Source organism: Oryctolagus cuniculus, chromosome 11 (genome assembly GCF_964237555.1).
Source record: "Oryctolagus cuniculus chromosome 11, mOryCun1.1, whole genome shotgun sequence".
In the NCBI taxonomy this organism is placed as follows: Eukaryota; Metazoa; Chordata; class Mammalia; order Lagomorpha; family Leporidae; genus Oryctolagus; species Oryctolagus cuniculus.
Genome location: NC_091442.1, coordinates 115,362,558 through 115,389,349, shown reverse-complemented (window position 1 = coordinate 115,389,349; position 26,792 = coordinate 115,362,558). Strand labels below are relative to the sequence as shown.

Sequence of the window (26,792 nt, the reverse complement as noted above, 5' to 3'; positions counted from 1 at the left end):
CAGAGCCCCTGGGGGGTGGGGCAGAGGGAACCGAGACCACAGCAGTGGTCGTTGTGTCTTGCCTCCCCACTCTGCAGATGGGCAGACTGAGGCCGCAGAGAGCTGAGACCTGCCCTGGGGGTGGGGCTCCAGGCTCTGGGTCTGCCTGCCTGTCTTATCTGCTCCCTCACGCCACGTCTCTCTTTTCTCTGCTGTTCTCTCGGCCAGGATACCCTAGGTGGTCGCTTTGATGCCACCCAGGCCTTCGTTGGAGACATTGCCCAGTTCAACCTGTGGGACCACACCCTGACGCCTGCGCAGGTCCTGGGCATGGCCAACTGCACCGGGCCGCTGCGGGGCAACGTCGTGCCCTGGGAGGACAGGCTGGTGGAGACCTTCGGGGGCGCCACCAAGGCCGCCCTAGAGGTCTGCCAGGGAAAGGCCAAGGCCTGAGGACCACCTCGGCCAGGGCCCCTCCCTCCCGCCACTTCGGGGCCTCCAGGGGGACCACACTCTCTCCCACCCACCCTGCCCTGGTCTTGCCTCCAGTGCCCGCCCCTCTTCCCACCCCTCCAGAACACCAAGCCCCGCGGTGGGCGTCCCCTCACCCCACCAGGGAAGCCAGCCCCTCATCCACAACAGGTTGAGCTGGGGGAGGCCAGGCTCTGCCGCCCTCCTGGTGGTGCCCCGATGGGCTCCCGCCACCCCCACCATCCCCTCAGTCACACCCGAGCCCACAACCCCCACAGCAGCTCCATGGCTGTGTCTGGGGAGGGTCCACCTGCTCAGTGCTGGCCGTGGCCCTGTGCACTGCTGTCCCCCTCCGGGCCCCCCAGGCTGTGGACAGGTGGAGATGACGCGTCCGTCTGTCCACCGGCTGCAGGCAAGGGCAGCAGGATCTGGATGGAGCCCGCCTTCCCCGCCCCTGCTCTTTCCCCCTTCCCCTGTGGCTTTGTGTGCAGTGGTCTGAGTGTTGGTTCCGCGCCTGGCCCAGCCCCACCTGTTTCCAGGCCCTTCCCTTCCCAGCTCCAGTCTGGAGGTCTAGGGACCAAGACCCCAGGAGGCCCAAGGACCACAGTTACCCCCTTGTGCCCACCCGCAGCTGTGCCCACAGGCATGGTCACCCCTTCTGCTCTGTGCCCGGTCCAGCCTGGGCTGGGAACAGCATAAGGCAGAGCTCCCTGTCCAGGAAGGTGCCACCTCTGGCCACATTACCTGCCCCCTTCTGCACCCCTGGGGCAGCCAGGAAGAAGCTGAGAAAGTGGGGAGGAGTGTGTAGTGGTGGGCGGAGCTCTGGGTGGGAGGGAGGAGCCCCTGGTTCCCAGCCAGCCCTGGCTGACCTGCTGTGTGGCCTCCTGCCGAGAGCTCTCCAGAGCGAGCGGGAGATGGTCCTTGATTCCAGGTGGACGCAGTGAGGGAGGCCCAGGTTCTTTGCAGGAGCAAGTCCTAGGACAGGGCAGTAGATGCGCTCAGGCCAGTCACCGCTTAGGGTCAGCAGCGGGCCCTGGGGGTCAAGGGCTAGAGCAAGGCTCCAGGAAGACCAACCTCACACATGGACTGCAAACCTCAGTGGGGAACCTGAGGGGCCAGGGTGTTCCCAACATGGCACGTGCAACAGCTTCCAAATACCTTGGCACCCAGGAGGTGGGGCAGGAAGGGCAGGTGGTCGGCTGAGGACGCACATGTCCCTTCTTGCTGCCGGCCGCCTCGCAGGCGTCTGAGCAGCTGCAGGCTACCTGGCCCAAGCGGGCCCTGGCGTCTCCTGCCCCCCTTTTTGTTCCCTGTCTCCGTTCCCTGCGGCCACTTAGCCTGAGCCGTGACGCAGGAGCAGCAGGCTGTGGGGCCCGGTGCCACGGACGCTGCTCCAAGCCTTGTCGCCTCCGGCCCCCAGCTCCTGTTTCCATTTCGAGAGCACACATAGATCACGCAGCATCTCCGGTCCAACTCCCCCTGGATGAAGAGACACAGCAGCCCCAGCCAGAACCTGCTGCCATCTAGGTTGCCTGGGAGACAGCCAATGACATCAGCGCAAGTGCTGGGTCAAGCGTCTCAGCACCATGACGTGTGCTGTTGCTGGGGTGACGGCAGCACTGGGGCTGGGGCTTGGGGGGCACGGAGCTTTCCTGTTATTTCTGTCATTCCTCAGAAGGAGGTAGCTTTTGTGGCGGCCTGGGGAGGTCCGGGTCTTAGGAGGGAGGTGCCAGCAGCGGCTCGGTCGCTTGAGCCCCCCCCCCAGAAGCATCACCCCAAGTCCTTTGTGCTTTGTCACGGTGACGATGACCCGTGGGGTCTGAGCTCCTTCCCCACCTTAGTCGCCCTGGCCAGAGAGACAGCTGGAGATCCTGGTGTGGGGGTCACTGGGGAGGGGCCTGGCTCCTGATTTCCAAAGACCCCCCAACACCCCCCCACACTTATTATGTGTACACTTCCCGTTCGGCTGCTCCCACGAGGAAAGGGGCTGGGGCTTTGCTCAGCGCGCCCCGAGCGGCCCCTGGCTCGTGAGAGGGGAGCCTGTGTCGTGCCTGTCGTGGCATCTGGCACGTGCCAGGCACTGAGCCGGCGTCACCGAGCCCACTCTCACGACACAGCTGCAGGCCGGGAGTCTTCTGAGCCCCACTGCACAGCTGAGGGCACGCGCCAGCAAGTGACAGAGCCCAGAGCAGGCGACATCCAGGCCCCGCCCGGTCAGCCCCAGGGGAGCGGGTAGGGTGGGGGGTGGGCCCCTTGGTGAAGCTCCTTAAGGAACAGGTGTCCCCCTCGCCCTGCTCTGACTCCACTGGAGTTTCCTGGGGAGCTGAGAGGGGAAGGGAAGCTGAGCACCCCCAGACCCCCAGGAGCCCCGGGGGGGACGGAGGAAGCCCCCGTCCAGGTGCTTCACAGCTGCTGTGGCCGCGGTGCCTCTCGCCATCCCCGACTGTGCAGGAGCTGGGTTCGCAGCGGTGTCGGGGTGGGGGGGTCCTCGTTTGGCAGGTGAGGAGCTGTGACCCAGAGAGGATGAGTGACCCCTGCAGAGACAGGAGCCCAGCCCTCTCACGGCGCTCGGGCCTCCAGCACTCGGGGCCCCTCTTGCCCTACAGCTGGCCCCAGCACACCGGAGTCTTCACGCCTTCCTCCCAGCTGCCTGTCCGTCCCCCAGGGCCCTCCCTCCCCCGGCCCCCTCCCCTGCCCGGTGGGGAAGGGGCTCCGGCCGGCAGTGAGCATGTCCAGTTGTCCCCTGCTGTGCCGTTACTGCCCCCGCCTCCCCCGCCTTCTTCTCGCCCGATTTTGTACATAAAGTGACCCGAGACACGTGTGTGTGCGTGTGTGTGTGTGCGCGTGACCCACGTCCTGGTTTTGTTACCTTTCATTTTTGTAAATCTGAATGATCAAAATAAACACGCGGTTTACTCTGAGAGTCTTCTCGCCAGGGAGGGGGTGGCCCTGGGTGGGTGGTGGGGAGGCAAAGGAGGTCCCCTGGACTGCCCCCCACCCCGATCCGGTTCTGTCCGGTCGCAGGCTCGGACGCGGCTCGTTTCCCAGGGTGTGTGCAGCACGCAAGTCCCACATGGAAAGTGCCCCAGTTCCAGCAACTGGGCGGTGACCTCGTTCCAACATGCCATCCCCACCGTGCGCCCCAGTTCTGGGATCTGGGTCCCTGATTTGTCCTCTGGGAGTCCATCTGCCCCGGCCGTGTGCCTGCACCCCCAGTGTTGCATTTTGTGGGGTTCCTGGGGAGGTAGGGGTAGGGCAGAGAGAGGGCTCCGGTGGGTGTCAAGCCCTCCCCTCCCCCCCACCCACCTGGACTGCTCTGGCACGCCCGGCCCCTGCCCCACCCATGCCTGGCAGGGTCCTTGCTGTCACACCATCTCAGGAGCTCAACGGCCCCGTCCGCTTACTCTGTCAATATTGTCACTGTTCTTGTTGGCCTGGTCCCCCCATCAGGGGTCGGGGGTCACAGCAGGACAGGGCTCCCCAGCCTTTCCCAAAGCTTCCCAGGCTCCCAACCGGACCGACTTCAGTCCGTGAGGACCAGGAGGCTGGTGGCTGCACGGGCTCTGCCCACAGGACAGCCGCGACGTCTCCCGAGGTGGCTGCCGCGTTCCTGCGCCGCTTCCAGTCTCCTCCAGCGCGAGTCCAGATTTGCTGTAAAATAAAGGCGCTGTTGGTGACGGAGCCCGAGCAAAACTCAGCCGGCGGCAGACACGCCTGGTCTGTCTCCCTCAGCTGGCAGTGACCCTGGGAGAGCCGGCTTGCACTTGCGTGGTCGAACGCAGCGGCCGAGGAGCTGGGGGGGCCAGCGTATGCAGGCTTTCCCCACAAGCTCACGGCTGGGGGGCTCAGGGCCCTTCCCCCGCCCTGCGGTCTTAGCACCCACTCGCCCCCTGGGAGGTCTTGTTCAGCAGCGTTGTGACATCGCGTGCTCCTCCCCGTCCCTGCAGGAGCACAGGGGACCAGAGCACCACAGACCGGCCCTGTCCCCGCCCCCTGGCTTCCTCCTGTCACCCAGAGCCACCCTGCTCCTCTCCGAGGCACCGTGCACTGCACCTTCCTGAAGGCCCGGGGCCTCCTTGTCTACTCTGTGGTGCCAGTGGGCGTGCAGGTCCGCCCGAAGTTGTACCTCTTAAACAAGACCCCCAAGGTAGCAGGTAAAGCTGCCACCTGCAGTGCCAGCATCCCATGTGGACGCTGGTTCTAGTCCCGGCTGCTCCACTTCCGATCCAGCTCTCTGCTGTGGCCTGGGAAAGCAGTGGAGGATGGCCCAAGTCCTTGGGCCCCTGCACCCACATGGGAGACCCGGAAGAAGCTCTTGGTTCCTGACTTCAGATCAGCGCAGTGCTAGTCATTACGGCCAGTTGGGGAGTGAACCAGCAGATGGAAGACCTCTCTCTCTCTCTCTCTCTCTCTCTCTCTCTCTGCCTCTCCTTCTCCCTCTGTGTAACTCTGACTTTCAAATAAATCAATAAATCTTTAAAAAAAATCCCCGCGTTCAGCCAAGGCCCTCACCCAGCTTTCAACCCGTTTCTCTGCCCCTTTCCCTACCAAACTGCTTGAAAGAGCAGGGGTGCCGAGGGTCCCTGAGACCACCAGCAGCTCTGCTGATGCCCCAGAAGGAGCCAGAACCCAGAAAAGCTGTTGCAGGTAGGGCTTATTGCACCAGAGACACAGATGGAAACCAGCAACACAAAGGCACCTGAGGCAGAGGCCAGGAGAGACCAGGAGCGAGCCTCCGGCGTCCTCGCCCGAGTCTGAGGGCGGCGCTTGGTTCTTCCAGCAGCGATGGTGTCACACGCAGAGAGCCATCACCAGGGATGCACGCTGAGCCGTGGAGTCCGGGTTTGTACTGAGGAGCATCCGAATGACAGCCTTGACCACTCGGTCTCCAGTCCCTGCCCACAGGGGCCAAGCGGATACAGCATGACCCAGGGCTCCAGGCAAATAAGAACGGGCACTTGGGGCCAGCATTGTGGCATAGTGGGTTCAGCCGCTGCCTGTGATGTCAACATCCCATATGAGTGCCAGTTTGCGTCCCGGCTGCTCCACTTCCGATCCAGCTCCCTGTTAATGCACCTGGGAAATACAATGGAAGATGGCCCAAGTCCTAGAGCCCCGGCCACCCACATGGGAGATGCGGATGAAGCTCCTGGCTCCTGGCTTCAGCTTGGCCTAGCCCTGGCCCTTGTGGCCATTTGGGGAGTGAACCAGCAGATGGAAGACCTCTCTCTCTTTCTTTGTCTCTCCTCCCTCTCTCTCTCTCTAACTCGGACTTTCAAATAAATATGTAAATCTTTAAAAACAAAACAAAACAGGCCCCTGCCATAAGCGACTTCCTTAGCATAAACTATCAGGTATGAACCAAGGTTCACGAAGGCACTGACTCCAGGCGGGTTCTCCCGGGGCTTGGCACTTATCTCCCAGGAACTGGCCAAGCCCAACACGGTCCTGATTGACAGGGCCCACCCGTGCTGAACTGGCCCTCGCTGCACCGTGGTTCTACAGTCCCCGCCACTTCCTTCCTCTGTCACCCACACCCTGCCATTCCCCGCCAGATTGCTGCTGTGGTCCTCCACCAAAACCAGTCCTGGCGAGGCCAGCTGTGTCCCCCTGCCCAGACGGAGGGCGGCCCTCCGGGCTCGTGGAGCCGCACGCCCAGCCGCACGGGGCATTCACCTAGCCGTGCTCCCTTCCTGGCAGGTTCCTGCTCTTGCCTTCCACACGCACTCTCTCCTGGCTGCTTCTCCGCTGGGGCCGGCCTCGCTGCCGCTGAGAGGCCACTCGCTCACTCTCCGGCAGCTCTGGCGAGTGCCCGGCGACGTTGTGGCCGCTGGGCCTGGGGCCGGGCTTTGAAACCACGGCCCCGCCTCACTGGCTGCTCCTTCTCAGCCCCTCTCCGCCTACTCCTCAGCTCCCTAGCTCTCGCGGACGCACCTGTCCCCCAGGAACCTTTCTCTCCCAACCTGGACGCTCTACCTAGGAAATACCACCCAGGCCCCTGGCTTCAGCCATCATCTTTGACTTTCAAAACGGTGACCCCTGGTTGGGGGTCAGAGCAGCAGGTTTGACACAGCAGCCCGGGTTGAAGGCCCACCTCGGCTCTGGTTCCAGTTTCCCTGCTAACGCACACCCTCAGAGGCAACAGTCAGTGCTCAGTTACCTGGGTTCCTGTCTCCATGTGGGAGACTTGGATTCGATTCCCAGCTCCTCATGGCGTTAGCCTGGTCCAGCCCTGGCTGTTTCAGGAGTCTGGGGAGTGAGCCAGTGGATGGACAATCCCTGCCTCTCAAATAAAAGGAAAATAAATTGTCTACAAAATTTTTTAAAAGTCAAATCGCGACTCTCTTCTAGAACTTTCCCCGAACTTGGCATTTGCATATCCAGGTTATGGAATAGGAGCCTCAAGACGCTCTTGTATCCAAAACGAGACTCTCGATCCGCTCTACCCTTCCCCCAGTCAGTGGGCACAAATCAACAGGGCAGCTCAGGGAGCCCTCTCCTTCCCTGGCCCTCTGTCCGATCCATCACCTGCGGGCTCCACCAGTGACAGGTGCCCAGACCCTGTCCACCCCTCTCCATGCCCGCCGCTGTGTCTCCAGCACACAACTGTGATGTCCTCTCTCACATTGTAATCAAAATATTGCCATTCCTCCGCACTAACCTCCCCAGAGCTTCCCCGCACCCTAGAAGAGAGTCCAGACCTCCTCTTGCCCGGCCCTGGGTGGTCCCGGCCCCGCCTCCTCCCGCTCTCCCGCGGCCCCGCTTCTTCCCTCGGCCGGAGCGCACCGCCCCCGGCTCACAGCAGCCTTGCCCCGTTTTCCTGTTCAGGTCTCGGAAATCCCAGAAGCTTGTGCTGTGGCCGTGAGCCGCTGCCTGTCCACTCGCCACCGCCATTTGCCAAGTCCTCTCCCTGGGCCCCAGACTCAAGAATTAAGACTTTTCTGTTTGGCCTGGGTCCAAACCTGCTGGGGTCACCTTCTCAGCCATCCTTTGAGAGAGAAATAGAGACAGCTTCTACCCACTGGTTCACCCCCCAGATGGTCTCAATGGGCAGGCCTGGACCAGGCCAAAGCCAGGAGCTCCATCCAGGTCTCCCTCGTGGGTGCAGGGGCCCAAGGACTTGGGCCATCTTTCATTGCTTTCCCAGGAGCATTAGCAGGGCGCTGGATCGGAAGTGGAGCAGCAGGGACATGAACTGACGCCCACATGGGACGGTGGCGTCAGAGGCAGCGGCTCAGTCTGCCGCGCCACAGCCCCAGCCGCCCAGCCGTCCCCTAACTCGTACTGCGGCGTGCACTTCTCTTGGGCGAAGACCTCATTGCTTCCCTGGTTGTGAGTCACTCAATGTTCCCCTGAATGTCAAGTCAGCTCTGGGAGGGAAGGGACAGGCCTTGCACTTGTCACCAGCACCCGGCCCACCGTAGGTGCTTGGTTTATTCAGTGCACGGTGGGGAGCGCTGCGAGCAAGCCGAGGCCCAGAGAGGGGCCTTGCCCGAGATCACACCCCTGGGAAGTGTCAGCCCCAGACGTACCTTAGCCTCTGCCGTGAGGGGCCTTCAGGAAAGTCGTGGGAAATTGAATGAAAGTCTCTGAGGTGGCCTCGGGTGGCCTGAGCGCAGGAGTGCAGTCCCCAGAGTCTCGGGTTAACAGGCCCAGGCGGCAGCAGACGGCATCCAGTCACGGCGTGGAGCGGCTGGGCCTTGGGAAATGACTGCACTGGGCTAGGTCATTGAGGTAGGGCCCAGATTCAATCCGGGTGGCTTCAGAGGGGAGGGACGGGGACCACGGGGACACAGAGAGATGCGGGCGCTCCTGCCACCAGACCCGCCACGGCCTGCCCCACGCTGTTTGAGCTTTGCACCTGCAGAACCTAAGTAAGCGTCTTCTCCTTGCAAAGTCGGCCCCTCCTGGATGTCGAAGCGCTGCCAAGGCTGAAGCAGGGCGGTTCTGCCGCAGAATTTTCACCAAGAAAATTCTAGAAAAAGAACAGCAGTCGGCATTGTGGCACAGTAGGTGAAGCCACTGCTTCAACACTGGCGTCCCATGTCAGGGCGCCGGCTCGAGTCCAGCTTCCGGTGAACGCACCTGGGAGGGCAGCAGGAGACGGCCCACGTGTTTGGGCCCCTGCCAGTACGGGAGACGTGGATGCAGTTCCTGGCTTCTGGCTTCAGCCTGGCCCAGACCTGGCTGTTGTGGCCATTTGGGGACTGAACCAGCAGGTGGAAGATTTTTCTGTTTCTCTCTGTGTGTGTCACTCTGCCTTCAAATAAATAAATATTTTTAATGTAGGAAAAAAAAAAACCACCCAACAAGGTATTCAAGACTTCTAGAAAAGGCCACAAGCAGGTACCAGGACAGGCTGGAGCTCGGGGACAGGAATCCTGGGGAGACATTCAGAGGGGGGGGGCCTGACCTCTGGGGCCGCTGCTTCCTTCTGTGCACCTGCCCGCTTACCACGGGGCAGTCGAGCGGCCAGCTAACACGTTCAAGAAATCAGACGGCAGGGAGATGCAGAGCTTCTATCTGGGAACCCAAGTCCAGCACGAGGCTCTGGTGGACGTCCCAGGCTTTAACCGGACCCCAAAGAGCTGCGCTTTCAAAGTAGGATGAAATAGAAATGGTACTGCTCCACGGTTCAAGACTATAATGGGGCCGGCACCACGGCTCACTAGGCTAATCCTCCACTTGCGGCGCCGGCACACCGGGTTCTAGTCCCGGTCGGGGCGCCGGATTCTGTCCTGGTTGCCCCTCTTCCAGGCCAGCTCTCTGCTGTGGCCCGGGAGTGCAGTGGAGGATGGCCCAAGTGCTTGGGCCTACACCCACATGGGAGGCCAGGAGAAGCACCTGGCTCCTGCCATGGGATCAGTGCGGTGCGCTGGCCGCGGCGGCCATTGTGGGGTGAACCAACAGAAAAGGAGGACCTTTCTCTCTGTCTCTGTCTCTGTCTCTGTCTCTGTCTCTCTCTCACTGTCCACTCTGCCTGTCAAAAAAAAAAAAATCTTACTGGCAGAGGCCCGAGGTGGCACAGGGCCTCATGTGCCAGGAGGCGGGCATGTGTCTGTGAGTCCCGCTCCCTCTGGGCACAAAGCCACCAGGATTCAACCACGGGGCTCCATCCTAACGACCCTGACTAACCCTAGCGGCTCCTGAAGCTCCCACTTCCAAATCCCACAGTCGGATCAAGGTCCACCTACTTAGCAACGGGGGTTACACTGTAACACATGGCGCCTTGGGGGGCACCCGAACCCCCGCTGAGTTCCAGCCCTCCCCCGCTGAGTTCCAACCCCCAGCGCTCGTTCACCACTGAGTTAAGGTGCCTGCCCGTTCAGCGACAGCTTGGCAGAAGCAGAAGTAAACCCTTCCTGGAGGAACACCGCATCAGCATCCAAACTCTCACGCGATATTTTTGTTACACAAGGTTTGGCATTCAACAAAACGTAAGCAGACATAGCTGGAAGCAGAACCGAAAACTCACAGGAGGAAAACACTTCAAGCCAATAGACGTTCCCATCTGATAGAACTGCAAAGGACTAAATAAACACACACGTTGGGGCCGGCGCCGCGGCTCACTAGGCTAATCCTCCGCCTAGCGGCGCCGGCACACCGGGTTCTAGTCCCGGTCGGGGCGCCGGATTCTGTCCCGGTTGCCCCTCTTCCAAGCCAGCTCTCTGCTGTGGCCAGGGAGTGCAGTGGAGGATGGCCCAGGTGCTTGGGCCCTGCACCCCATGGGAGACCAGGAAAAGCACCTGGCTCCTGGTTCCTGCCATCGGATCAGCGCGGTGCGCCGGCCGCAGCGCGCCGGCCGCGGCAGCCATTGGAGGGTGAACCAACGGCAAAGGAAGACCTTTCTCTCTGTCTCTCTCTCACTGTCCACTCTGCCTGTCAAAAATTAAAAAAAAAAAAAAAAAAAAAAAAAAAAAAAAAAAAAAAAAAAAAAAAACCACACACGTTGGGGCCGGCGCTGGGGCACACGCGTCAGGCATCAGAGTGCTGGTTCCAGTGCTGGCCGCTCTGGTTCCGATCCAGCTTTTTAATAATGCTCCTGGGAGGGCAGCGGGAGATGACCCAAGCACCTGGGCCCCTGCCACCCACGTGGGAGACCCGGATGGAGTCCCAGGCTCTTGACTTCCGCCTGGCCCCAGCTGTTGTGGCCACTTGGAGACTGATGCAGTGGATACAGATCTCTCTCTCTCTCTCTCTCTCTCTCTCTCTCTCTCTCTCTCTGTCACTCTGCCTTTGAAATAAATGAAACAGAGAAGCCTCTCCCCAGAGTCTCAGGGTCAGACCCTCAAGTCCAGCCGTGCGTGCAGTGCCGGATTCTCTGCCCCAGTTTCTCGCTAAGGCGTCACCCAGCCCGGCTCTGAGCGCCTCCTCCTCCTGCACGGGGAGCTGGACGCCAGGCCACAGAGAGACTGCCTGGCAGGGCCAGGGCTGCAGCTCAGTTCATCCCTTCACCTGACACCTGCAAGTCAGCCGCAGCTGTTCCCGCTCGCCGGGGACGGAGGCCAGGGCTCAGGAAGCCGAGGCGACTCACTGGGCTCCTGGAGCTCGCCAGTGGCCGGGGCAGCTGGACTCCCCTCAGCCGCTCATGGGACTCCAGTGGCTCCTCCTCAGTCTCACTCAGAGGGAGAACCCACCGGGCACCCCAGCTGTGCGGCCTGCTCTCGGCCGGGCCCAGCCTCCCCTGCCTTCTGACGATGGGATGGAGGCTTCGCAGCAGGGCCTTGCAGAGAGGGTGTGCCCCTCCCCTCCTCCTCCTGGTTGCCCCCACAGGGGCCTGCTGGTCAAAGAGCTCCGGCTGTGAGGAGCAGGCAAGACCCAAGGCCCGAGAGCAGTGACCTTGAACTCCCTGTGGTCTAAAGGGCTTTTCCAAACATTCAGTATCATGACTCTATGCCAGACGCTCACCTGGGCACGGGGATTATGAAATCCATCAGGGCGCTGGCGCTATGGCACAGCCTGCGGTGCCGACATCCCATGTGGGCACCAGCTCCTGTCCTGGCTGCTCCACTTTCAATCCAGCTCCCTGCTAATGCACCTGGGAAATACAGTGGAGGATGGCCCAAGTGCTTGAGCCACTGCCACCCACATGGGAGACCTGGATGAAGCTCCTGGCTCCCGGCTTCAGCCTGGCTCAGCCCTGGCCTTGTGGCCATCTGGAGAATGAACCGGCAGATGGGAGATCTCTATGTGTCTCTCCTCCCAACTCTGAATATTTCAAATAAATAAATAAATATTTTTTAAAAATCCATCAGATAGGGGCCAGCGCTGTGGCCCTGTAGGTTAAGCCACTGCCTGCCATGCCAGCATTGCCACGTGGGCCCAGGTTTGAGTCCCGGCTGTTCCACTTCCATCCAGCTCCCTGTTAATGCACCTGGGAAGGCAGCGGAGGAAGCCTGAGTGCTTGGGACCCTGTCACTCATGTGAGAGACCTGGATGGAGTTCCTGGCTCCTGGCTTCAGCCTGGCCCCCAGCCTCAGCCACTGTAGCCATCTGGGGAGTGAACCAATGGATGGAAGACCTCTCTCTCTCTCTCTGCCCCTCCTTCTCTCTCTGTGTAACTCTTTCAAATAAATAAATAAATAAATCTTTTAAAAAAGAGAAATAAATGTGGAGCAGAGGGAGCATTTCGGTGGAGAGGGGAAGGGCAGGTCCGCGCGGGCCTGAAGTGACAGAAATTGGAGGTGAAGGGCCGGCGCCGCGGCTCACTAGGCTAATCCTCCGCCTAGCGGCGCCGGCACACCGGGTTCTAGTCCCGGTCGGGGCGCCGGATTCTGTCCCGGTTGCCCCTCTTCCAGGCCAGCTCTCTGCTGTGGCCAGGGAGTGCAGTGGAGGATGGCCCAGGTGCTTGGGCCCTGCACCCCATGGGAGACCAGGAAAAGCACCTGGCTCCTGGCTCCTGCCATTGGATCAGCGCGGTGCGCCGGCCGCAGCGCGCTGGCCGCGGCGGCCATTGGAGGGTGAACCAACGGCAAAGGAAGACCTTTCTCACCTGTCTCTCTCTCTCACTGTCCACTCTGCCTGTCAAAAAAAAAAAAAAAAAAAAAAAAAAAAAAAAAAAAAAAAGAAATTGGAGGTGAAAATACGAGCAGTTAAAATACGCGCTCCAGCCCCTCTGAAGCCAGAAGCCAGCACGTGGCAGCGCTCTGAGCAGGGGGATGTGAGAGGAGGTCTCCAGGACACTGACCCACGGCAGTCACTGTTTGTCCTGTTGTCCTTCTCTTCCAGGCTGGAATGCGAGTGAGATGCTGGAGGCGCACCTGTCACCCTGGGATGGCTTCAGGGCCCCCGCTGAGGTGGCTGAGACCCACACCTGCCAGCTCTGGCCAAACCTGAACCTGTGACAGCCACGGTTTTCTGGTCCCTGTTACTGGAGCCAGGGTATCCGCCACCCACCATCAGCAGCACGGGCACACACCCAGGGAGGCAGCTGGGACCCAGGCTGGGTCTTGGGGACTGACAAGAGCTGAGTCTGAGAGGTAGGACCAGCCCCTACCTCGCTCACTCATTCATTCACTCACTCATGAAACGCTCGCTGCGCACCTGCCCTCTGTCGGGTCCTGTGTGCGAAGGACAGCCGCGGCTCTTCCGGGGAAGACAGAGAAACTCAGGTTCAGAAGAGTGGGGAAGGTCAGGGACAGGAACCTGTGCCAGATGCAAGTGATGGCGTCCACCGTGCACGAGGAGGGACAGAGCTTCTGGGCTCAAAGGAGGGAAAGCGGAGGAGAGGGACAGAGCGAGTGCTGGGAGGGGAGCAGCTGCGGTCAGTGTGGGAACCTGGGAGTTGGCACGGCTGGGGCAGGAGGCAAGGAGCTGGCACAGCAAGGGGACGGAGGAGGGAGACACAGGAGCCAGCAGAACCCAGGAAGACGCCAACAATGGCAACCGTGCGTGTGGACGAGGTCCCCAAGGGCATCAATGCAGGCGGCAGCGCCCTGGACGAGTGCTCGGAACCCACGGCCCGGCTTTTCCAACGTGCACAGCCCTCCTTCCGTCCCAGTACACGCCTCGGGAGTGTGACCAGGGGAACCCTGCTTGATTCGGGGGTGACCTGGGTGGAGGAAGCATGGGTGAGGGGAACAGGGTCAGGTTAGGCACAGGGGTGGGGGGTGAGCAAAGGCAGAAGAGCCCAAGAAGGGGGTCCCCACAGAAGACGGCCTGTGAGGCTGGCACGGCTGTTCTCGGCCATCCGTGCACCAGCGGCGCTTGCGAGAAGCCCACGCCCCTGCCCCTCACCGCCTGGAGCCCCCGTGAGAGCCGGGGGCGGGGGACAGGCGGGTGGGCGTGGGCCACGGAGCGGAGGGTGTCTGGGGCTCCGTGCTTCAGGAGGTGCCTGGTAACCAGGGAGAGGGGAATCTGGTGGTGTGGTGGGAGTGGAAGCCAGATTGCAGTGGGCTGCACAGCGAACGGGAGGTGAGAACGAGAAGACAGCCCACGCGGACCCCTCTGGGGAGAAATGTGGAGGAGAGGAGAAGGCAAGAGCGTCCTTGCGCTCACGGGCCATCTTCCCTCTCCCAGAGAACCGGCAGGAGGCTCGAGGCGAGCTGGAGGCTGATCCGCGCATCCCACGGGCCAGAACAGACCAGGGAGGCAGGGACTAAGCACACTTCAAGCTGCCAAGACCCCGGATCAAACCCACTGTGCTTGCCTGCTGTCTACGATGCACTCCTAATCGCGACCACTCTTCACCCCCACAGCGCTCCCCCCATAACCCCGGGCCCACCATGTTGCTGCGCTGCTCTCTGCAAAACCCTCCAACACCTACCCCCCCCCATTCTCACCTCACTCTGGAGCACTCAATACCCCCCCCCCCCATTCAAAGCCCTCCTGCTACCCGCCTACCCACCTGCACATTTCACTCTGCACCCAGGCCTCCTGCACAGTTCCCCAGGGAACTCTGCGGTCCCTCCTCCCATCAGCCAGCCCCAGCACCACACCCCGGCTTGGGGCTCCCTCCTTGGAGACAGCCAGCACGCGGCGCCTCCGCTCCCTGCGATTCTTGAGACTGTCAGACCTCACCCGTCTCCTCTCTGAATTCCTAGGTCCCGGCCAGGGCCGAGCTCCCAGGAGCTGGCAGCCAGTGAGTGTGGCAGTGGGATTTCGCCCCCAGGTGGCCTCGCGGTGAACATTTAAATCACGCGGTGCCCCCACAGACCCCGTGGGTGCAGCACCCGCAGCTTGGAGTCCGCAGGTCTCGCCCTGTGCGCGCTGGGTTCAGACTCTCGGATTAAGTTCCCTACCAGGGAGACGGCAGGCTGGCCGGACCCGCTGTGTCTGGGGGCAGCGGGAGGGAACACGGGTCGCCCAGGGACCCGGCCAGGGGGTGTCGCCCCTCCTGCGACAGGTGACAGGTCAGGTGCGATGGTTGACGCCGTGCCCTACAGGCGTCGAGCGAGAGCGACAGGAATGACAAAGCCCTCCCTAAACGCTAGTGAAGCGTAGGAGCGTCCAACAGCGTAGCAGCTCAGTGTCAAGATGCTAACAGGTTGCATCTGTTACTTGAAATGACCGAAACTCCCAAGGCAATAACGCTTTTCGAAGTTGGTTTCGCTGCAAACACAACTTCGCTCCGACCGCACTCCTCCGGCACGCTGAAGACGACTATACGCCAAGGCCCGCCTCCCTAGCCCCTAGGCCACGCCCCTTCCGCGCGAACCCTCCCGTTGTAGGGACCTCCAACGCTGATTGACATCCTCATTCACCAGTAAGAAGTGAAATTGTCGTCAACTTCCGGTGAGGGGGCAGTACTTCCTTACTGGTTGCTAAGACACTCTTGTTTCGCTCCTTGACAACCCTGGCGGGGGTGCTCTGGCTGTGGCCCTGGCTCTGGCCCCCGCGGGAGCAGGTGAGGTCCCTGGGCGCGGCGGGCCGCCGAGCGGGGAGGGCCGGCCCGCAGGGAGGGCGGGAGGCCACGCGGGGCGGGCAAGGCCTCGCCCACCGCCGAGGCCCCGGCCCAGCCCTCTGCCTGCGCTTCCTCAGCCCCAGGCTGTCCACCCCGACGTCGGGGACCCGAGAGCTCCGTCGCTGGCGCTTTGCCGCCTCCCCGCCCGCCTCGCGCACTCGCGCCTCCCAGATCCGGCTCCCCGCGGCGCCTCGACCCCCCCGCTTTCCGCGGAGGGACCCCGCCTCGCGCGTCTGGGCGGGTGGTCCCCTCGCCGGCGCGCGGACGGCTCGGCTGGCAGAGTTGAGGACGCACCGGCACTGCAGGCTGGTCGCTTCCGCTTGGGCCTCAGTTTCCCCGCGAACTGGGGCTCTCTGAGGCCTCTTGGAGCCTGGCGCTCTGTGCTGCTGCCGGTCTACCCCGCTTGTCCGGTGTAGCCGAGCCCGGTTGGGTCCCAGACTGTAGCTAGTGACCCCACGCCCCCGGGCAGGGGTCTGCGCACGCGTAAGATCAGTGTCCGCCGCGCATCTGGAAGTCGGGGGCTACTGGCCGTCGAGTGCAGGGCAGATTCAGTGTCCGTCGGTTTCCTGCCTTTGCCTCCTGCGTCCCCACATCCGCCCCTTCTGGACCGTGTCGCCACCTGTCATTTCTCCCGTTGACCCTCAGACCTGCCAAGCTGGATGCTTCTCCCAGTCTGAGTGGGGGAGGGATGGGCGGCAGACACTGCTTTGTGGGTGGCACAGCTGGACTCATTGGCTTCCCTTCTGTCCCTAGTGGACTAGGAACCAGCAGCAACTTGAACTCAGTGCTTCTAAAGTCCAGCCAACCTGCTCCTCTCTCTACCCAACAGGTCTCTTTTTAAAGTTTGTATTTGTTCATCTGAAAAGCAGAGAGACAGAGAGATCTTCCGTCCACCGGTTCACCCCCCAGTGCCCGCAACAGCCAAGGCTGGGCCGGACCCAAGGCGGGAGCCTGGACCCCAGCCTGTGTCTCCCATGTGGTAGGGACCTAAGTTCTTGAGCCATCACCCGCTGCCTCCCCGGGTGGGCATGAGCAGGAAGCTGGAATCAGAAGTGGAGCCGGTACTGGAACCCAGCGCTCTGATACGGAATGCGGGTGTCCCAGGCAGCACCCTAACAGCTGAGCCAAACACCCCCCCCATTGGTTCTGCTTGGTTTCCCGTCTGCCGCAGCCACACCGCCCTCCTGGGCGTCACCCATCACCCTGCCACACCTGTTGCATCAGGCAGTCGCCCCATGGTTTTGATTCTCCTCCATGAGGCGCTCCCATCCCCTATTTCTGAAGCCATACAGGGGCCCAACGACTTGAGCCTCCCGGGGTGTGCGTGGGCAGGGAGCTGGAGTCAGGAGTGGAACTGGACTTTGGGGACGCAGGCATCCCCACCTGCATCCTGCCGCCGGGCCAGATGCCTGCTCCCAACTCCCATGCTTCTTTTTTATTTTTATTTTTTTGACAGGCAGAGTTAGTGAGAGAGAGACAGAGAGAAAGGTCTTCCTTCCGTTGGTTCACCCCCTAAATGGCTGCTACAGCTGGCGCACTGCGCCGATCCGAAGCCAGGAGCCAGGTGCTTCCTCCTGGTCTCCCATGGGGTGCAGGGCCCAAGCACCTGGGCCATCCTCCACTGCACTCCCGGGCCACAGCAGAGAGCTGGCCTGGAAGACCAGGTGCTTCCTCCTGGTCTCCCATGGGGTGCAGGGCCCAAGCACCTGGGCCATCCTCCACTGCACTCCCGGGCCACAGCAGAGAGCTGGCCTGGAAGAGGAGCAACCGGGACAGAATCCGGCGTCCCAACTGGGACTACAACCCGGGGTGCCAGCGCCGCAAGGCGGAGGATTAGCCTAGTGAGCCGCGGCGCCGGCCATACCCACACTTCTTAAGGCTGCAATTTAGGGCACCCTTGTCCTTCTCCAACCCAGTCTCAGCCCCTTCCCCCAGCCTTGTCTCTCCCTGCTGTGCTAAATCCCGTCCTCCAGGCAAGCGAGAGAGCCTCGTTCGCTCCCGGAAGATGCTCTGAGCGCCCCGCCCCTCCTGCCCGGCTCCTGCGGAAGGCACGCTCTGAAGGCATCCAGACCTGGGCTGGGGTCCTGGCCCTAGCGTTTGCCAGCAGAGCCTGTGTGGTCATCAGTGAAATGGGGACAGCAGTGCCCAGCTGACAGTTTCGGGTGAGAGTCGCTGAACCCTCCTGGTGAGGGGAGGCAGAGGGCCCTGCCCTGCCCCGCCGTTCAGTTACGATCCCGGTGGTTTTTGGACTTCTGCCACGTGCCAGACCCTGGACTTGGGCCCCAGGACAACCAGCCCGTGACGTCTGAGCTCAGGACACCCCCGTAGGTCGTGATCAGTTGCCAGGTGTCACCCACGGTTAGCAGTTTTGAATGAGCTTTTAGAAGGTGGCCAGTGCTGAGGCCGGCATACTGTGAAAGTGTCCCCCCGAGTCCCGCCCTTCAGATCTGCTCTCCCCGGGAGCCTGGCTTCTTGTTTCGCTGGTATCTTGACAAACATTTGGGATTTCATCCAAATCTGAGGGTGTCTGTGAGGTGTGTGTGAATCAGCACCGTTTATCACGGGTGTTAACACGTAAGCACAGGGAACTGCCACACAGACTGGCAACGGCGCCGCCTCTGCCCCACCCACCTCTCCTCTCCTCCCCCTCCCTCCCGCCACCTCCCTCCCCCCCCTGCTCCTGCCCCCACCTCCCCTCCCCCCTCCCCCCCCCTCCCCCCCCTCCACTCGCCCTCCCCTCTCCCCTCCTCCGCTCTCCCCACCTCCCCCTCCCTCCACCTCTCCTCCTTCCCCTCCCTCCCGTTCCCCCACCTCCCTCTCTCCACCTCTCCCCTTCCCCCTCCCTCCCCTCCCCTACCTCCCTTCCCCCACACTCTCCCTTCCCCCTCTCTCCCGCTCCCCCACCTCCCTTCCCCCACCTCTCCCCTCCCCCCTCTCTCCTGCTCCCCCACCCTCCCCTCCCTCCACCTCTCCCCCTTCCCCTCCCTCCTGCTCCCCTACCTCCCTTCCCCCACCTCACCCCTTCCCCCTCTCTCCGCTCCCCCCACCTCCCCTCCCCCCACCTCTCCCCCCCCCCCTCTCTCTGCTCCCCCACCTCCCCTCCCTCCACCTCTCCCCTTCCCCTCCTCCTGCTCCCCACCTCCCTCCCTCCACCTCTCCCCTTCCCCTCCCTCCCGCTCCCCTACCTCCCTTCCCCCCACCTCTCCCCTTCCCCTCCCTCCTGCTCCCCTACCTCCCCTCCCTCCACCTCTCCCCCTTCCCCTCCCTCCTGCTCCCCTTCCTCCCCTTCCCCCCACCTCTCCCCTTCCCCTCCTTCCCTCCCTCCTGCTCCCCCACCTCCCCTCCCCCAGCTCTCCCCCTTCCCCTCCCTCCTGCTCCCCTACCTCCCTTCCCCCACCTCTCCCCTTCCCCCTCTCTCCTGCTCCCCCACCTCCCCTCCTTCCACCTCTCCCCCTTCCCCCTCTCTCCTGCTCCCCCCACCTCCCCTCCTTCCCCACCTCTCCCTTTCCCCCTCCCTCCCCTCCCTCCACCTCTCCCCCTTCCCCTCCCTCCTGCTCCCCCACCTCCCCTCCCTCCACCTCTCCCCCTTCCCCTCCCTCCTGCTCCCCTACCTTCCTTCCCCCCACCTCTCCCCTTCCCCCTCTCTCCTGCTGCCCCCACCTCCCCTCCTTCCCCACCTCCCCTCCTTCCCCACCTCTCTCTCGTTCCCCCACCTCCCCTCCCTCCACCTCTCCCCTTCCCCTCCCTCCCGCTCCCCCCACCTCCCCTCCCTCCACCTCTCCCCTTCCCCTCCCTCCTGCTCCCCCACCTCCCCTCCCTCCACCTCTCCCCTTCCCCCTCCCTCCCGCTCCCCCACCTCCCCTCCCTCCACCTCTCCCCTTCCCCTCCCTCCCGCTCCCCCACCTCCCCTCCCTCCACCTCTCCCCTCCCCCCTCCCTCCCGCTCCCCCACCTCCCCTCCCTCCACCTCTCCCCTTCCCCTCCCTCCCGCTCCCCCACCTCCCCTCCCTCCACCTCTCCCCTCCCCCCTCCCTCCCGCTCCCCCCACCTCCCCTCCCTCCACCTCTCTCCTCTCCCTCGCTCCCCTCCTTTCCACGGGGCCTCGGGACACTGAGGAAAAGCAAGGCCATGGTAAAAGATCCCAAAGCAGAGTTTTGTGCGTTGCAGCCTCTGCCCCGGCTTGAATCCTTCCCTCCCGTGCAGACACGCGTCTGTGGTGCTCGCTCTTAGCAGAATTAAAAATGGCAGCCCTGTGCTTGCCTCCCGCGTTTTAAACTGCCCTGAGAGCCGGGCTTCTGGGGGCTCCGTGCCCCCGTGGCTTCCTGGCCTCACTACTGATGTCTGGAGTATGTGCGTCCACGTCCTTCGAATCCTCTCCCCTCCTCGCCAGCTCTGTGTGACGCGGGGGGCAGGTGCAGGCAGGCCGCCGGCGCTGAGTAGGACAGATATTGCGTGACTGTCTCGTCTCCTGTTCGCTGTGCCGAGGGAGAAAGCACAGATGGTAGAGTCAAAGAGGAGATCTGGGTTCGGATCCCGGCACTGCCGTTGCTGTGCCCTGGGCCAGCCACGAAACCTCTCAGAGCTCCGGGCGCCTGGCGTGTGAGCGGTCGTTGGGAGGAAGGGCGCGGTGAGGACTGAAGGCACAGGGGGCCACACTGCTTCTGCTGGGCACTGATGCGGAGGCTGGGGTACAGAGGGAACCGGCTACGACCGGCTGCTCTGGCTGGCTGGCACCCGGCATTCCCGTCCCTCCATCTCCTGTCAGTCTCTCCTCTGACTCCTAATTCCCAGGTGAGAAAGCTGAGGCTTAGACAGGGAAGCGCTCATCTGAGAACCAAGGTGCGACTCGCAGCCACCCAGAACTGCCACGATGTGCCCTGGACCCGCCCCGCGGCCTCTCAGCCCTGTGCCGGGCTCTGAGGGGTACTGAGCCCAGGCAGAAGGGCCCGGGCTGTTCCCAGCAGTGAGGCCGCCCCCACCCCAGGGGCTGGCAGGTACCTTTGGCCTTATTTCCCAGAATGCACTTGTTTTTTGTCCTCCCTCCCACACAGCCTCCCCGTCCCAAGGATTCTTCCCAGATGCTATGTCAACACACAGAGGGACCCACCGGGGAGGGGAGGTCGAGGCTGGCCCCGGCCATGTCTGTGGCTCCGGGTGAGGCCGTGTCAACACACAGAGGGCCCCACTGCAGAGGGGAGGCCGAGGCCGGCCCCGGCTTCGTGCTCCAGAGTGCACTGGGCGGCGTGTGCCTGAGCTTCAGTGCCGGGCGGACTCGAGGCCCTGGCCCTGGCCGCGCGTCAATTATTAAAGGGCTGTCTCGGGCCTGGCCTGCAGTCTGCAGGCCCAGGTCCGCTTGCAGGGAAGATTGATAAGGTTATTAGGAGCTCCAGCGCTGCTATTTTGGGCGGCATTCTTAGAGCAGGGTTTCGACCCGGGGCTGGGTGTCTGCCTCTGTACTGAATGACGCAGCGTCATAAAAAACCCTCCTCCCTCCTGTGTCTGGAGCTCACAAGTGTGCCCGCCCCTTTTGTGAGCCCCGCACCTGTGGCTCCCCAGGCGTAGGGGAAGTGGCCAGGGTGAGCTGCTCGCCGCTGTGGACTGGCCCAGCAGACGAGGTCGAGTGCAGCCGAGGCCTGGCTAACAACGCACCGTGCTGCGGCAGCTCCGCTGTGCCCACCAGCACCCCCTGGGGCTTGCACCAGGTTTTGGGTGGTGGGGTGGGGCGCTCAGTGTCCTGGTTCATTCAGGGAAACCAAGGCTCAGGCTAAAGTGCTTGCCCAGAGCTACCAGGCAGGCAGCAAGCAGACTTCATTTCTGCCGCAGAACTGGGGCTGGTCCCTGAGTGTTCTGGCGGGTGGTCCTACCCAGCCCCGCCCCATAGCTGTCCCAGGGGTGTTTCCCGCTTCGTCCCTGAAGGGTGGGCTCTGGGAACACTTCTGAGGTCTGGGGCTGCTTCATGGGGCGAGCTGCACAGACCTGGCTGTGAGCACAGCCGTGGGCCCGGCTGCCTCCCCCACGCCGGCACCTTGTAGCCCTGGGAGGGGGCTGAGTGGAACTGAAGTGCTCAGGTGGGAGCGGCCACCTGCCCGTCACACCCTGGTGACCCTGGAGAGGAGGCTGTAGGTGGGGTGGGGGAGGGGCCCGCCAGCGCGATTCCCTGGGGCTTGGGACATGAGAAGCCTGCCGAGAAAGAGGGATGAGTCTGCGCTTGGTAACTGGCCAGCTCCTTCGTGGAGACAAACAAAAGCTGCTAATATCCGCGTGGTCCTGATGCCCACACTGAGGAGCTGGAGGAGCCAGCTGTCTCCTGGGGGCCAGGAAGGAGCAGCGTCCCTGGGGAGGAGTCCGGGCCAGGCTGCGGGTGACCCCGCCGCGGTGCACGGAGGGGAGACCAGACTTTGACCTCACTGCTGGGTCCAGGTGAGCTGCAGCAGTCGGGTTGAGGGCCCTACTGTGTGCACGGGAGCTCAGGGAGTAGGGATCTACACCCCAGCTTTGCCACTGGCAAGCTGAGCGACCCAGGCCACTGACCTGACGGTTCGTGCCTCCGTCCCTCCCCTGCCCCCTGCCCCCTGCCCCCTGCCCCCTGCCCCCTGCCCCCGGGGGCGCTGCACTAAGCAGCTGTGTAAGCCACTAGAGCAGTGGCTGCCACCCAGGGACCCCGTCAGTGCCCCAGCCATCCCCTGCCTGCTGGGGGCTACAGGCACGTGGGCCGCGGTGGCTGTGTGCAAGCAAATCTACTTGCAAATGTGGGAAACGCTGAAGTTGGGGAGAAAGCAAAGGCGCGGGGCAGGCGTTTAGCACGGCGGTCACGTCGCTGCGTGGAACGCCCACGTCCCGTTTGAGCCCCTGTTCCACTGCTTCCCGTCCAGCTTCCCCTAGTGTGCACCCGGGGAGGGGTCCCTGCCACTCAGGTGGGAGACCAGGCTCCCAGCTTCGGCCTGGCCCAGGCCTGGCTGCTGCAGGCGTTTGGGGAGTGACCCAGCAGATGGAAGAGCGCTGTCTGTCTGTCTCTACGCCTGTCTAGTAGATACATAATTTCCTGTGTGTCAGTTCTGAGAAGAAGGCTCGTTGACGGAGAGACGCTGAGCGGCAGGATTTCCTGCAGTGCCACCAGTCACTCAGGATCCACGCCCCTCGTGCCGTGTACGCCGTCTCCTTGACAACTGAGAACCGGTGCAAGGGCACCGCCGCTTCGCGCGTGCCCGCTGCGTGGCTCACAGACCCGTTCTCGGAGCTCTCCCGGCAGCCCTGTGCGGCAGACGTGACTGTCCCTGGGTTACTCTGGAGAAATTGAGGCCCAGGAGGTTAAACCAGGCCCAGCACTCAGCCTCCCAGCTCCCGGGCCAGCCAGCTGGACCGGGTGGCCGGAGAGGGAGTGGCAGGAGCAGCCAGAGAGCCTGCTGGCCGAGGGCTGTGTGGGGCGGCGCTGTTCCCGTGCCAGGTCCCGTGCACCCACTGAAGAGGCGGAGGGGGCCCCGCCCCTGCAAGAAAACCCAGATTGTGTGCCGCCCTGACCTGACCGTGTGGCGCGCTCGCCGTGGCTGCCGGGAAGCGGGGACCACGTGCCGAGCGCGTGTTCATTGCCAGCTCCAGGCTGCATCCTGGCCTGGCCCACAGTCAGTGTTTGTCTCGGCAGTGACAGTGTGTACCTCACCGGGCCCAGCACCTCCTGGTGACTCATCCTCCGCCGGCAGACTTGCTGGCCATTTGGAAAAGGCTGCGGAGGAGTGACGACGGGAGGTGTCAGATTGTCACCAGACATTTCCACTTCGTGATGTGTGCTTTCAGAGCCAACTCCCCTCTCCTGGCTTTTCCTGTTTTCTGCAGCGCCCTCGGGGAACCACGTTTTCCTCGCTCCGAGCTGGCAGGGCCGGCTTCCCGAGGCTCTGAGTGTCCCCTGCCAGCCCCAGCGCCTCCGCCAAGCCCCCCCGCCCTCCCAGTGGCCACAGTGGAAGGATCATGGGGGAAACCGAAGGGAAGAAAGACGAGGCCGATTATAAGCGACTGCAGACCTTCCCTCTGGTCAGGGTAAGCCCGGGGGGCGGCCGGCAGGGCCACACAGCCTGGAGAGCGGGGGGTACCCCCGGTGCCCCACTGCTGGCCCCGATCCCGACATCCAGGAGGGAGTCACTCACTCACTCTCCCGTTCATGCACCACCATTTTGGTGGACCACCTGCTACATGCTGGCGTGGTTCTAGGCCCCGGGAGAGAGCAGTGAGCGGACGGCAAGGCCTGGCCCCCACAAGAGCAGTGCTTAAGCAACACGATCGCAGGCCAAGTGCTCCAAAGGAAACGAAGCAGGTGTGTGGGCGGGAGGAGAGGTTAGCTCCTGGAGGGCGAGGCAGCGGGCTGAGCCAGGCTCTGGGGACAGGCGCTCTCGACGCCGAGCCAGCGCGCCCAGGAAGCCCGAGGGGACAGCGAGCTGCCGCGCGTGAGACCAGTGGCCAGCCGCGGGGGTCAGCACGGCACAGGGAGTCCTGGCCGGAGTGCAGGGGGGCGCCGTGGAGGCAGCGCAGGGATGCGAGCTTCGTGCTTTCCCAGGGCCCCTCCAGCAGGGACTTCGGGCGCCAGGAGGAGATGGGGGAGCAGGGGGCTGCGCCTGGAGGCCCAGGTCCTGCAGAGCAGGAGGGAGGCATGGGCGGGGCCCGCGTGTGCCCGGGCCGCTGGGGTGAGAGGAAGACGTTCGCGGAGGCTGTTTTTTTTTTTTTTTTTTTTTTTTTTCCTAAACAACGAGAGAAAAGAATGATGGTGGCTTCCAAGAAAGGGAAGGCGGAGGAGGCGTGGGGCTGTGGGATTTATTTTTATTTATTTTAGGTTATTTTTAGCCACTAAGCGGGGTTATCAAAACGTGTGCTGAGCCAGAGAAGAGGTCGGAGCTGGGCGTGAACGTGCGTGAAGCCTGCCCTGGAGACGTCAGACAGGACTGGGGGCGGCAGGGCCCAGGGCCCCCCGTGGCTGCAAGCAGGCAGGGTCCCCAGAAGGAGGCGGGAGGCGAACCAGGAACCTGGAGCGTGGCCAGTGCCGCCCGACTTCAAGGGCAGAGGCCGTGGTGAGCCGTCTCCCCAGCCGTGCCCAGCGCCCCCGCTGCAGGCCTGCGCTCAGAGTGAGGGCCGCCTGCCCAGGCCTGTGGCAGGCAGCACCTGGGTGGCAACGTCTTAAGCTTGGGACAGAGGCAGGCCAGGCAGGGCAGGTCACGGGCTGAGCCCCTCTCCGTTTGTCCCCTGTCTGTCTCTAGCACTCGGACATGCCAGAGGAGATGCGAGTGGAGACCATGGAGCTCTGTGTCACAGCCTGTGAGAAGTTCTCCAACAACAACGAGGTACTGCCGTCGGCCTGGGGTGACGTGGGAGACGGGGGGGCCCAGGCCCTGCTGCCAGCCCCAGCGTCCGGCCGGCAGCGTGCACAAGGCTTCCTGGGCGGCAGTCACAGTTAGGGCGAGCCCGGGGGAGGAAGCCGGAGGGGTCTCCACGCCATCCCTGCCCGTGGTCCTGTCGGGGGCACAGGGCACCTTTCCCAGGGCTCCGTCCCCGTGGGGAGCGGAAGCCTGGCGAGGCCTCATCCGTGCGTCCGTCCACTCACAGAGACTCAGAGCCATCTCTGTGCCGCACGCTGCTCCAGGTGCCAGGGTGGGGCCCATAGGCTCTGAGCCGGGAGCGCCCCAATGGGTACAGGGGAGAGAAATGGAAGTGAGTGTGTGGCGGCTGTGCGGAGCAGACGTTGGCAGCGAGAGCCCGCGTCCGTCTGCAGCCCGCCTCGCTCAGGGCCCTTTGGATGAGCCCAGCCCTCCCACCCTGTACCTGGGGGTGGCCAAGGTGCCCCTCGCTGCGAGGGTCACTTGTGGAGACAATGGCAGGAGGCACTGGGGGGCCACCTGGAGGAAGGGGGCACTGCTGGTCACACCGAAGCCTCACTGGAGGGACAGGGGAGAGAGAAGGTCGGAGCCCTCCCCACTGCGGCCCACTCCCAGAGGTTCACCACAGCTGACCCCGGGAGCCCGGCATGCCGTCTGGGCCGCCTGTGCGGGAGATAGGGGCCCAAGAACCTGGCCACCACCTGCTGCCTCCCAGGTGCGTTAGCAGGAGCTGGACCAGAAGTTAGCAGCCGGGACTCCAGCCAGCCCTCGGATATGGGGTGCAGGTGTCCCAAGCAGCGGCTAACCACCGAGCCACACTGCCTGCTGCGCAGGTGGAGTTTCCTGCGAGAAGGGGAGCAGGAAGCGGAGGGCTGGTGCTGTGGCTGGGAGGTGCAGCCGCTGCTCCCTAGGGCCCACTGCACCCCACGGCTGGCAGTGACGTGGGTAGTAGCCAGAGCCCTCACACCTGGGCACAGCCGCGGGCTCCACCTCTCCGTTCACACAGCCGGGAGCCCAGGTGCAGCGCAGGACTCAGCCCGGCTGTCAGACCTGATGCTGACCGCCCCGCCCCCGGCGACGCAGCGTCCAGGTTCCTGTCGGGAACGTCCGGAAGCCCTTTCTGCAGGGGCCGTGAGCCGCGGTCTGCCGTCCTGGGCCAGCAGGCCTTGCCCTGCCAAGACCGCCCTCGCCAGGGGCCGGCGCAGGCCGCTGCCCACTCCCCCTGACAAGCACTCTCCCTTCCAGAGCGCCGCCCGGATGATCAAGGAGGCCATGGACAAGAAGTTCGGCTCCTCCTGGCACGTGGTGATCGGCGAGGGCTTCGGCTTGGAGATCACACACGAGGTGAAGAACCTGCTGTACCTGTACTTCGGGGGCACCCTGGCTGTGTGCGTGTGGAAGTGCTCCTGACGCCCCGCGCGCGCCCTGCTTCTCCTGGGGGAGCCGCGCTCTCGTCCTTTCGTCTTGCGTGCGGGCTTCCCAGGCCGTGCCCCGGGTGTGAGTCCGCGGGCGGCTCTACTCCCAGGCTGCAGCCCTCTGAGGCCCAGGGGAGGGGGGGAGATGGGGCTTTCCTCCCGCCGACCTGCCAGTGGCCCGCTCCCCTCACACCCTGGGGTCCCCGGCACTGCCGGCTCTCGAGGACACGGGCAGCTTCTCCTCTCGTCTCTGGGGATGTGGTGACCGAGCCCTCCCAGCCCCGCCCGGGCTGAGCAAGGCACCCACCGCGTCTCCCGGACCAGCAGTGCCGCAGCCCCCGGCCTCGGCACCCTCCCTCCCCGTGCACCGCCTGGAGCGCACAGCTGTGAGCCGGGGCCGGGGCTGGGGCCGGTGCGCGCAACTGCCCCAGCCGCTCTCGGCGTCACCGAGCCCCCGTGAGACGCCTGGCCAGGAGGCAGCTTCGGCAGGGACAGCTGGCCGTCAGGGACCACTCGCTCGTTTGTACTTCTCGTCTCCACCGGGTTTTCTAGATTCTTTTGAGTGTGGGGAGAAGGGTTTTAGTAGAGGGTGAACCGTATTTTACACAGCGGTCTTATTTATATACATGTCTTGGTTTTTACAATTAAAATGACCAAAAACGGACCTCTA

The 26,792-nt window shown here is 63.4% G+C and overlaps 2 protein-coding genes and 1 long non-coding RNA gene across 3 annotated transcripts in view; 2 read left to right on the top strand and 1 right to left on the bottom strand.

Annotated features, from left to right (window-relative positions):
• The window catches only part of NPTXR (neuronal pentraxin receptor), a 28,080-nt gene extending 24,709 nt beyond the window's left edge, over positions 1–3,371 (top strand). The window contains exon 6 of the mRNA XM_070053193.1: positions 208–3,371. Coding sequence (XP_069909294.1) covers positions 208–432 — 225 coding nt within the window. The 3' untranslated portion in view covers positions 433–3,371. The remainder of the gene's footprint in view (positions 1–207) is intronic.
• LOC103348389 (uncharacterized) lies at positions 3,342–16,741 on the bottom strand. Its single transcript, XR_011380375.1, has 7 exons — positions 16,736–16,741; positions 15,207–15,825; positions 8,536–8,710; positions 7,983–8,425; positions 6,611–7,438; positions 5,150–5,526; positions 3,342–4,101 (listed from the first exon to the last, which is right to left on the bottom strand). It is a non-coding gene; the product is annotated as an uncharacterized lncRNA (long non-coding RNA).
• On the top strand, positions 15,184–26,792 carry DNAL4 (dynein axonemal light chain 4). Its single transcript, XM_051845895.2, has 4 exons — positions 15,184–15,295; positions 23,182–23,382; positions 24,591–24,674; positions 25,953–26,792. The coding sequence occupies exons 2-4, from the start codon at positions 23,314–23,316 to the stop codon at positions 26,115–26,117; spliced, it is 318 nt and encodes a 105-aa protein (XP_051701855.1). The 5' UTR covers positions 15,184–15,295; positions 23,182–23,313; the 3' UTR covers positions 26,118–26,792.

Bases quoted from the DNA above. Each gene is read 5' to 3' on its own strand.
- DNAL4 (XM_051845895.2), top strand. From the start codon at position 23,314: ATGGGGGAAACCGAAGGGAAGAAAGACGAGGCCGATTATAAGCGACTG. The intron at 23,383-24,590 runs GTAAGCCCGGGG...GTCTGTCTCTAG, and splicing joins AGACCTTCCCTCTGGTCAGG to CACTCGGACATGCCAGAGGA. The intron at 24,675-25,952 runs GTACTGCCGTCG...TCTCCCTTCCAG, and splicing joins AGTTCTCCAACAACAACGAG to AGCGCCGCCCGGATGATCAA.